Here is a 10,650-nt window from a genome sequence, read left to right as displayed (position 1 = left end):
AAGGGAAATAAAACAGAATAGAAATAATTGGAAATACAGAAACCAGAATAAAATAAAAAAATAGAATGAAATGCAATAAAATAGTAAAAGAAAATAAAATAGAGCAAAAGAAGACAATATACAGTCAAACAATGAAATAGAAAATAGTAAAATAGATCAAAATATAATAAACTAAAGGAATATAAACCGCGGCCCGCCCCCCGGTCCCGCCCGCGGGAGGAGCCGGCGGCCGCCCGGCGCGGGCGGGAGGTCCCTTTAAGAGGAAGTAGGGCCGGCGGCCGCGCGCGGAGTGGGGCCGCGCGGGAGAGCGCCAGTGCTGCGGCGCCGGGCGGGGGGCGGAGTGCTGCGGCCCACGAGGGGAGCTGCCTCCGCGCCGACACGGATTAGCTGCGGCCGGCCAGGTGCGGGGAGCGGGGCGAGCGGGGCCGGGAGCGGGCTGAGGGGACAGCGGGGCGGGCTGGAGGGGAGGCCGGGGCGGCCCTGAGCCGGGGCGGCCTCGGGAGGCGGCGGGGCCGGGCCGGGGGTCCCAGCCGTGCGCGGGGTCCCTGTCCCCAGCCCCCCGGCATGTGCGGTCGCCCGTTCCCGGGGGGCAGGGCCGTGCGGCCGCACCGGCGCGGAACCCGCGACCTGTTGGACCGGGACTTTCAACTGCTTTTTAAAATGATGTGTCTTTCCTCTCGGGGCCGGTAGTGACGGGTTTTCCGGTGGCTCCGCGCTCGCTGGGCTGCGGTTCGTTCGGAGGGGCCCTCAGGGCCCCGGGGGCTTAAAAAAGCCCGGCTTAAGAACCCGGTTCCGCCCGCGGTGCCGTGTCCCGGAGCAGAAGAGCTGCGGAGATGCTGCGGCAGAGACGCGTTGATGGCGGCGGCTCCGCGGCCGCTCCCGGGTCCGGGCGCTCGGACCCGCTGCAGCCTCCGCTAGCGCCGCAGAATCCCCAAAAACCCCGTAACGAGGGAGGAAGCGGCGCGGAGCGTCGGGGCTTTGCCGGCGTGGCCATCGGGGATGCTCCGGTGGTTCGTTCCACCTCTTGCCCCGTTTCCGCTGTAGGCGAAGCGCTGCGGTTCGGACTCCTCGGTGTTGTCGGTGCTCGGGCAGAACGGGCTTTCTCCGCCTTCTTCCGAGCGGCGGCTCGGCCGGCGGGCGGGGACCCGCGGGCGGGGTCGTGCCCGTCTGGGAGCCCGAGCTCGGGGCGCGGGCCTCAGTAAAACTGCTCCTGGTGCGGGGACGGACGGGCGGGCAGGGACGGGACGGGACGGGACGGGACGGGACGGGACGGGAAGGGAAGGGACGGGACGGGAAGGGAAGGGAAGGGAAGGGAAGGGAAGGGAAGGGAAGGGAAGGGAAGAGGTTCTCTGGAGGGAGGCGACCCAGGGGTTTGAATTTGTCCAGCGTGCGGCAACGATGTTTAGGAAAAGCGTTTCGGCGGCGGCCTCTGGTGCTGCTGCCAGGCGGGTCCCCCCTCCCTGGGCCCGGCGCTGAGCGCGGCCGCGCTTTCTGCCCCTCCACCCCTCCTTTGTTTCAACCCCCTTTCCGGGCCGGCGGTTTCTGCCCGGTGGCGGGGCCGGGGGTTTGCCGGGAGATGTGGAATTTCCCCGGCCACCTGTTCTGAGCGTCCCTGGGCCGGTCCTTGCCCTCTGCTTCCTCTCCGGGCTCTGGGCTCGCGTCCAGCTCTGCGTTTGTCTGTCGCCGTTTCTCGGACTGTATATTCCACATCTTAGATTCACTTTCTGTCTTAGTCACGCACTTGCGAAGTGAATTTGGCAGGAGGGTGAGCTGGTAACCTTTGAGAATCCCCGGACAGGGGGAGCGGGGCGCGGGGGCCCCGCCAGCCCGGGGGTGCGCTCACAAATCCTGCCGCTCTGGGTGCGGGGCCGGGGCCGGCGCTGAGCGGGGAGCTGGTCCTGAGCCTGCTCGGCGCTCGGGACGCTCCTGGCCGCGCTGCCGCTCGGGCAGTCGGTCGTGCCGCTGTCAGAAACGCCGACGGGCTCTCCCGCCCCTGGCTGAGCTTTGGGAGCTCCAGGCGCACTCGGCATCTTGAGCAAAGTCCCTCGGGATTCGGGCTTTTGGGCGGAGCTGTTTGCCAGATGTGCCCTTGTCCACATGTGGCTCCAACGCAGCCCGTTCGTCGACGGGACGTGGAGCATCGCTGAACCAAAACCCTGCGGTTCAGTCCCGTTTGGGAGGTTGGGCTGTTGGGCGTGTGCCATGTTTGGTGACTCCGCTGTGGCTGGGCCGGGGGTCTCCTGGCCACGGTACCCGAAGGAAAGACCCTTCCCGTGTGGGGCCGGAGATCACAAAACCCACCCATCCTGTGTGCCGCCATCAGACCTGGGAAAGAGCTGCCTTCAACTTCGGAGTTTTAATAGCGTTTTGTGCGACTTGAGCCGTGAATGCTGCTGTAAGTGGATCCATAACCAGCTTTGCTGGAGGTTTAGGGGCTTATCTTTAGGAATACGTAATATCCAGCTAATGCTTCCAGCAGAGAGTGCACCTTAGGCCGCGTCTTTATCCTCCCTCCTCCAGATGCCCTGGCGGGCAGAGGCGTGCGGCCCCTGCTCTGGAGCCGGAGCTGCGCACGGGCTGCCGTCCTGCGCCTCGTGAAATGACACGGAGCTCCTGGCGGGTTGCTGCTCCAGGAACGTGGGGCAGACGGACGGAACGTGGGGCAGACGGACGGAACGGAGGCAGCAGAGGCTGGGAAGAAAAGGCTTTGCCAGTGTGCAAGCAGAAGCGTGCGTGACGCTGCGGCAGCCCTGACCTGCCCCGGGAAGCCGTGGGTGGTGTCCCGAGGCGCGTGGCCTTGCTGTTGAGTGGGCGGGGGCAGAGGTGGCGGTGCTGCCGCTCGGTGCCGCGCTCGGCTGCTCTGGGACCCGGCGCCGGCTGTGCCAGGGGTTCGGTGAATCGCGGCCGCGGCTCCGTCCCTCTGTGCCGGCTCCGCGGGCACCCGGTGCGCAGAACATGAGACAGATCCATCCAAAACCTGGTCCAGTTGGAAGCAAGAGCCGAGTCAGGCCCATTAGTTTTTCAGTCCGTCCTGGCTGCAGGCTTCTCGTGGGGCTGCTGGCTGGGCCCTTTCCTTCTCTTCGCTTCCTCTCGCTGTGTGGCAGGAGGTCTTGTGATGTGGTTAGTGCCGAGGTGATCTCCGGCTCCACATCAGTGGGCTCATTCCTTGCCTGGAGACACGCGAACGTGTTGGGTTCCTGCCATATCTCCTATTGGAGGGGAAGAGCATCAGCTTTCAGCTCCAAACAATAACTGCTTTTCTTCCAAAAGGGCAATTCCTTTTTTACATATGTTATCTGACCCTCTTTTGGAAAGGAAGCTCTGCCCCGGTGCCTGGAGCGCTCGTAGCAGCTACCGAGACCGGGCCGAGCGATCGCGAGAGCGCTGCGCTGCGGCTGGAGCTGCAGGCAGGAGCTGATGTGCTGTGCATGGAGCTGCAGGCAGGAGCTGATGTGCTGTGCATGGAGCTGCAGGCAGGAGCTGATGTGCTGTGCATGGAGCTGCAGGCAGGAGCTGATGTGCTGTGCATGGAGGTGCAGGCAGGAGCTGATGTGCTGTGCATGGAGCTGCAGGCAGGAGCTTGCTGCGCTGCGGCTGGAAGCACAGGTAGGAGCTGACGTGCTGGCTTGCTTTTTGTTTTCCTTTTTGTTGTTCCTGTTCCCCTGGCCGCCGTTACAGCCGCACGGCGCTGCCGAGCAGCCATGGGGCGCCTCAAGAGGTTTGGGGCCGCTCTCTGTGCGGGGAGGGCAGACCCGCTGGGGGCGCAAAGGGGCTCGTTCCCGCGTGTTCCGGAGGACGAGACTTTCCCCTCGTTCCGTACCCGAGGGACGGGGTGAGCGGCCGCCGGAGCCGGGTGTGCAGTGGGGCAGCTCCGCGCCATCCGCTGCTCCTGCCGAGGGAACGGGCCCTGGTCGGGGTGGGGTGCTGCAGGAGCAGGTTTGGGAGGGGAGGGGGCTGGTCCCTGGGCACACAGGGCGCACGGGGCACACGGGGACCGGCACCCGGCGTGGTCGCTGCTCGTGGCCCCGGGAGCGGAGCCGGAGGTTGGCGATCGGGGCGGCCAAGGCCATCGCGGCTCTGCTGACGTGTGCTGGGATCACCGCACGGGAGGAGCAAACACAACGTGCTGCACGTTTGTTTGGGCGGATTCTTTGCTTTCCTCCTCTTTGAAGCTGGCCAACGCCGTCCAGGTGCTTCGATGTCCCGTGTCCTGGTCCCATGTCACTGGAGTCAGACACATCTCACAGCAAATAGACAGGAGTGGAGCCGGATGGTGCTGGGGCTGCCGCTCCCGGGGCTGCGCGGAGCGCGATGCTCGTGCTGCTCCGCGGCTGCTTGGAGGTAAAGGGCGTTTCTTTCTCCATCTCCAGTGCCGGGAGATCATCGCCTGCAAGTGTCTCTGGGACCCATTTCCTGCTGCAAACGGGCGCCCCAGCGCCCGCTGCCCACACGGCCGGTTCTGCAGCCGGCGCTGCCCCGGTGCCACCGCCGCGCTGTGCCGCAGGATGTGGCCAGGCCGTGACACAGCCGGGTGACGCAGCCGGGTGACACGCGCTGCCGCCTCCTCCCTGCAACCGCGGCTGTGCCGCCATCAAACGCCTCCCAGAGACACGTTTGCTGCTCTTTCTTCTAGTTTCTCACCCTCACCTGGGTTGCAGCAGTTTGAGCCATTGAACCCCCCGCAGCCCGGGGGGTCTCACCGATCCACACCAAAGTGATCATTCAGGTTTCTCCCGGCGTGCCCCATGTCGTGGCCCGTGTCGTGCCCCGTGGCCCGTGTCGTGCCCCGTGGCCCGTGGTGTCGTGGCCCATGTCGCGCGGTTCCCGCAGGAGCAGCCGCGCTGGGCACGTCGAGCCTGTTCTCGGTGGGCTGAAGAGGTTTGGGTTTTCCTCCGTGCTATAATTAAACAAGGAAACGAGAGGCCTTGGTTTAAACCTTTCTAATCTTTCTCCGGAGCGCGGCCGCTGCTCAGCGCCGTGCAGCATCTGTCCGAGTGGTGGCCGAGGAGGCTTGACCTTGGACTTGGGGTTTTCTGGCCGACCCTTGAGGATGCTGTTTGCCTGTTTGAACAACGCTTGATGTAAACCTAAGTAGGTTTCTGCTTGGTGAAAGGGATTTGTTTGCTCGCTTTCCTACTAAATTGTGGAAACTCTTTGTTTGCCGGATGGGGAAAGGCATCAGCTTTAGTTATTTCTGTTACTTTATGTATTTCTCTGTCCAGCACATGTGAAATAACATCTTTGGTACACGCAGCTTTGTGCCCTGAGCTTCCCTCAAAGAGCAGCTTGACACAAATTGCACGAGGGGCTGGAAGTGGGAACAAAGGGGCTGTAATTAGCGCAGATAACCAGCGCGGTGCTGCTCGTCCGCATCCGTTCAGGTCCCAGCTCGCCTCTCGCCCTCTCGGAGCCGATTCCTCTCCACGGGCTGGCAGAGCAGGACGGGCTCCCCCTGCTCTCCCAGCTTTCAGCCGGTCGTGGGCGCACAGTGAGCTGACCTGGGAGTGAAACAGCGTGTTCCTGGTCCGTCTGCACCTGCACAAGGGGCTGCGGCTGCGCTTGAGCTGCTGTTATTTCGGGATATTGTCTTTCCGGGCGCCTGAGCTGCAACTTCTTCTTTTTCTCGTTCCCCCGCCCTTGCTGTCTCGTCGTCGTTGCTGCGACAGCCGCGGCCCCGGCGGGTTCAGGCGCCGCGCTCAGGTGGGACGGTTTCCAGAGCGGGGGAAGCGGGGGTGAGAAATCCGACCTGGGTAGAACACAACTGGAAGTTCTACCCTTCTTAATTACTTGCTGTGCTGGAGCTGATCGGGGGGGAGGTTTCTCCCCGTTTCTGTGGGTCTGGGGCTCTCAGTGCGGGCGCAGCCGGACCCTGCAAAGGCCACGCTGGGTGGCTCCGGGGGCTCCTCGACGGCTCGTTTTGCCCCTTCCCGTCGCGTCTCTTGGCTCTAGAACTGGTTCCCCGTGCTGGGAGACCCTGGGGGACTCTGCCCTCAGCCCGGGTCGCTCTGACCGGCAGACCAAGGGGGAGGACAGCAGGCTGGTGTCGGCGTCCCCCCCGCCCAGAGCCGGGCGCAGATGGCATCCCGGCCCCTTCCTGCGGGATTTAGGGGGTTCCTGTTGAGAGCTGCTCCTAATCACTGCCCTTCTGTGCTCCTCGCAGATCAGGAGCAGATGAGCGGGGGGCGGTTTCTCTGAAGATCAGAGTCGCCCCGGGAAGCCGCGTCTGTCATCGCCACGGGCCTGGAACAGAAGGGAGAGAAGAAAAATGTCCCATGCGCTAAAGCAAGTGTTCAATAAAGACAAAACCTTCCGGCCCAAGCGCAAGTTCGAGCCGGGGACTCAGCGGTTTGAGCTGCACAAGAAGGCTCAAGCCTCGCTCAACGCCGGCCTGGACCTGAAAGTCGCGGTGCAGCTGCCGCCGGGCGAGGAGCAGAACGACTGGGTGGCCGTGCACGTGGTGGACTTCTTCAACCGCATCAACCTCATCTACGGCACCATCAGCGACTACTGCACCGAGCAGTCCTGCCCCGTCATGTCCGGGGGGCCCAAGTACGAGTATCGGTGGCAGGACGAGCACAAGTACCGCAGACCCACGGCCCTGTCTGCCCCGCAGTACATGAACCTGCTGATGGACTGGATCGAGGTGCAGATCAACAACGAGGACATCTTCCCCACCAACGTCGGTGAGTTCGGGTCCGGCTCGGGCTGGGAGGAGGGCAACGGGGCAGAACCTGCTCCCTGGGCCCTCGGGTCCCGTTCCTGTCGCAGGAGATGCGCTCGCACACTCGCCCTCGCGGCAGAGCCGGGATCCCCTTGTGCCGCTCAGCGGCAGCGGGTCAGAGTGAGCTCTGCCGAGCAGCGGAGAAGCTGCAGAGCCCTCCTGGAGCGCTGCAGCACCCCGAGCTGCGCCAGAGTCCCTTGGGCGCCCTGGGTACCCTGAGGAAAGCCAGGCTGAGCCCAGACCAGCACAACCAGCCCCTGACCCGCTCTGGAGCGGCTCGCGCGGGACGTGGCCTCCTGACGCGGCTCTTCCGCGCTGATTTTGGCTCCGCGGCAGCACAGTGCTGGTGGCCACGTCTCCCTAATTAACCTCTTTGTTGTTAGGGGCTGGCGTGGGCTGGCGCTGCCCCGTGGAGCCCGGCGCCCCGGCTCACACCGGCTCGCTGCAGAGGGAAGGGCGGCGTTTTATCTATCGCCAGGGTGATGGAAATGAGAATTTGGCCTAAAACTCCTGAATCTGCATATCCAAATGCAGTGCTGGGACAAAGGCTGTTGGGTTTTTCTCTATTTTGTGTTGAATAAGACGTGAAAAGCGTTGGGGAGATACGGTGGATCCCATGCAGAGCTGCCGTCTCCCGGGTGCAGGAGCCAGGACCAGCCGAGCCCCCGCCGGCAAAGCCCTGGATGCGCTCGGTCCGTGTGGGACACGGCGGCCACACAAACGTCCCCGGGCTGCTCCGCCCCGGCCGGGACGCTGCCGGGACCGGCGTGAGCCCCGGGGAGCCGGTTCTGATCCCCCCGCTCCTCCCTCGCCCAGACGTCGCCGTCGGTCCCGGCTGCTCAGAGCTCCCTGCGGAGCGAAACGGGGGCTGTTCTGCTCGGGGAGACGAGCTCCCGACAGCACGAGGGTTGGGTCTGGGGTTTTTATTGCTATTTTCAGCTCAGCTTTTACTGGAGTCCTCACGCTTAACGCTGAGGGAGAAGCTGCGGTGCTTGCAGGGCCTGAAAGGGTTTAACTAATCCTGGTTCCTCCAGGAACAACCTGTGTGAACTTTAAACTGCAATATTCTACTGGTTGGGCCCCAGCTGAACAGATCCTGAAGAACTGGTGTCTTTAAGGGGGCCTTAATGCTTTTAATTTTTAACCAAAGAGCTAAAGACGTATCAAAACACGAGATAACTGGGGGCAGCTAACAGCACCGGCTGTTTCTTTTGGGAAGGTGCTTGGGCGTATCTGTCCAGCCCTGTGGATACAAACACGCCAAACGGGAGCAGAGGGAAACTCGGTGGGACTGAAGCAGCTGCCGGGAGTCCCTGAGCCCGGATTGGCGCAGCGACCGACGGCCGCAGCGCTGTCGCTTGGGAGATCTGCGCCCTCCAAGCCGTGCCCAGACAGAGGGAGGAGAGGGGAGCTGGAGGTGGCCTGGGGTGGCTTGTGTCTCAGTCTCCCTTTTATCCAGGTGTTTCAGCCCCAAGGCGCCGGTTTTGTTTGCTGAAGGTCTCTCCTGGTTGTGTCCCCCAGGTACTCCCTTCCCCAAGAACTTTCTGCCGGTGGTGAAGAAGATTCTCTCCAGGCTCTTCCGCGTCTTTGTCCACGTCTACATCCACCACTTCGACCGCATCACCCAGATGGGCTCGGAAGCCCACGTCAACACCTGCTACAAGCACTTTTACTACTTTGTGAAAGAATTCAATCTCATCGACACCAAGGAGCTGGAGCCGCTGGTGGGTGTCCGGGCGGGCCTGGGGGGTCCCGCGGGGACACGGACCTGCCCAAGCGCAGCTCCCGCTGTCACCGCCTCCGGGGGGGCGCTCGGGCTGAGCACAGGGAGGTGCGCTCGTCCGCACCCTCACCTGCACTCCGGGTTGGGTTCACCATCCCTTGTCTTGTCTGTCCCTTTGGCAGAAGGAAATGACCTCTCGGATGTGCCACTGAGACGAGACCCTCCTGCTCCCACCTCGACGTGTCTCCGAGGCCGCCGAGTCCCCTCCTGCATCAGAGACGCGATTCACGGGGAGAACGAGAGACGTTTTGTTAAAGAAATCTATATATTTTTAACGAGTTTCAATGTAAAACTGTGATATCGCAGGAATATTTTTTTAAAGATGCTCTAGATAACCTAGTTTTTTATAGTAATTTCTATAAAAAAGAAGAAAATATTTTGGGCGGCTCGGTGGAGATGCTGTTGGAGGAGGGGAGGGCCGCCCCGGCTGCTCGGCCCCGTCCCTCGGTGCAGCCGCGGAGCGAGCCGGACGCCTCGATGGAGCCGAGCGGCTCGCGGTGCCGACCCCGGACACCCGTTCCCCCGCGAAGGAGGGTCCGTGGGGGCTGGGGAAGAGGTGCCGGTGTACGTGGATCCCCTGGGTGCTGGTTGGTTCCGGCACCTCTTCCCCTGGCGGCGAGCCCAGTTTTCGGACAGAGCTGCATTTCTGCTCGCCCTCCGCTTGGCCTCCTGGCCCCAAGGCTTGGCCCTCCTTGGTTTCCCTCTGCAAAGACTTGGACTTGGGTTTCTGTCGTGGTTAGGCCAGCACTGATGGAGCCTGTGCTGGTGGGGACCTGCTCTTGGCTCTTGCAGCAGCGCTGAGCCGAGCCGCGCTGCTCCAGGACCAGCTCTGGTGCTGTCCCCACGGACAGGGATCCGCACCGGCGGTATGAGCCAAGCGGACCCGTTCCCGATGGGACCGAGCAGAGGGACGGCGCCAGGCCAGGCGAGGGGAGTCTTCTCAGGCTCCTGCGCTTCCCCGTCTCCTCATGGTACGTGACCCCGCCGAGGAGGAACCGGGCTGTTCAACCCGCCTCACCGCGTGGACCATTTTCTGCTCCCCGCAAGGGTACGGAGCCTCCTCCCCTTCCCCACAGCTCGTTCCCGCTCACGTCTGGCACCGCGGTGTCTGATGAGCCGGCGCCATGCCCGCTGCCTGCGCCGCCGGCCCCGCGGGACGGGGGCTTTGAGCCCCCGGGGGGGGATGGGTCTGCCCAGGGCTGGGGGAGCGGGGCCAAGAGAAAGGACCAAACTGCACCACCGACCGCTTCCTCCTCGCACAGTTCTGTGTCCTGGGGTCTCTGTACATATGTGACTCTCTGTTTCTTGTACTATCGTTAGGACACTCGTTCAGATACCACTATAGTTCTCTGAAATGGAACCAATAAATTATGTTGTATTGACATAGCAAGCTCCGATTGCCCAATGTCTCGTGGTTGTGCCTTCGTCAGAGGCTTTTCTATCAGCAGAGCGAACGCGGTGTGTTCGGGCTCCCCGGGAAGTGCTCTGGAGAGCTGGTTGTTCTCGCTGCTGTGAAAGCTCTGGGGTGTGTTCTGGCGCTGCCGCCCCACGGTTCGACTGCTCGGGCGCCGGGTCCGGCTGCTCTGCGCCCCACGCCTGCTCCGGGGCTGTGGGGCAGAGCCGGCGTTTGTCCGGGCTCGTCTGCAACGGCCCTGCACCCGGGGCTGGTTCTCCCGGCTCCGGAACTCGTGGGCAGGGGGTGAGTTCCAGCTCAGCATGGGCGCTGGGCCCCGGGAGCAGGGCCGGGCACAAACCCGCGGGACCCGCGGGCCGGGCTGCGGGGCTGTGAGCGGGGGCTGCGCGGCTCACGTCCCTTTTCACCCGCTTTCCTGTCCACACCGACCCCGGATGCCACAAGTGCTGTGTCTGGGGTGTGTGACACCCGTGGGGCTGTGAGGCACCACCCTGCCCTCCCTCCCTTTTTTGGGGGGAAGGGTCCAGCTGCTCCCATGCGGGACCAGCTCAGCCGAGGGAGAAGAGGAGGAAAAGCACCTTTAGGTGGGAAGAGCCGCCGGGGCTCAGAGCTGCCGCAGCGGCCGAGCGCGTCCTCCGTGTGCAGCAGCGCAGGATGTTGCCCAGACAGGTCTGCAGAGCCGCCGCAGCCGCCGCTCGCCCTTCCTCGGCTTCTGCCCCCGCCGGTTCCCCG

The 10,650-nt window shown here is 63.4% G+C and overlaps 1 protein-coding gene across 3 annotated transcripts; it reads left to right on the top strand.

The window, feature by feature from the left end:
- Nucleotides 1-262: 262 nt before the first annotated feature.
- On the top strand, nucleotides 263-9,894 carry MOB3A (MOB kinase activator 3A). Of its 3 annotated transcripts, none has more exons than XM_065042068.1 (4): nucleotides 263-401; nucleotides 6,161-6,683; nucleotides 8,243-8,445; nucleotides 8,627-9,894. In XM_065042068.1, the coding sequence occupies exons 2-4, from the start codon at nucleotides 6,266-6,268 to the stop codon at nucleotides 8,654-8,656; spliced, it is 651 nt and encodes a 216-aa protein (XP_064898140.1). In that variant the 5' UTR covers nucleotides 263-401; nucleotides 6,161-6,265; the 3' UTR covers nucleotides 8,657-9,894. The 3 variants fall into 3 exon arrangements, with proteins under 3 accessions (XP_064898140.1, XP_064898142.1, XP_064898141.1); XM_065042070.1 differs by lacking the exon at nucleotides 263-401 and adding an exon at nucleotides 871-1,010; XM_065042069.1 differs by lacking the exon at nucleotides 263-401 and adding an exon at nucleotides 3,908-5,700.
- Nucleotides 9,895-10,650: the final 756 nt, after the last annotated feature.

The sequence above is a fragment of the Columba livia genome, chromosome 27, assembly GCF_036013475.1.
Source record: "Columba livia isolate bColLiv1 breed racing homer chromosome 27, bColLiv1.pat.W.v2, whole genome shotgun sequence".
Lineage (NCBI taxonomy): Eukaryota > Metazoa > Chordata > Aves > Columbiformes > Columbidae > Columba > Columba livia.
This window is presented reverse-complemented; position numbering and strand designations above follow the sequence as displayed.

Coding starts and splice junctions, on each gene's coding strand:
- MOB3A (XM_065042068.1), top strand. CDS start 6,266: ATGTCCCATGCGCTAAAGCAAGTGTTCAATAAAGACAAAACCTTCCGG. Junction 6,684..8,242: donor CATCTTCCCCACCAACGTCG/GTGAGTTCGGGT, acceptor TGTGTCCCCCAG/GTACTCCCTTCCCCAAGAAC. Junction 8,446..8,626: donor CCAAGGAGCTGGAGCCGCTG/GTGGGTGTCCGG, acceptor TCCCTTTGGCAG/AAGGAAATGACCTCTCGGAT.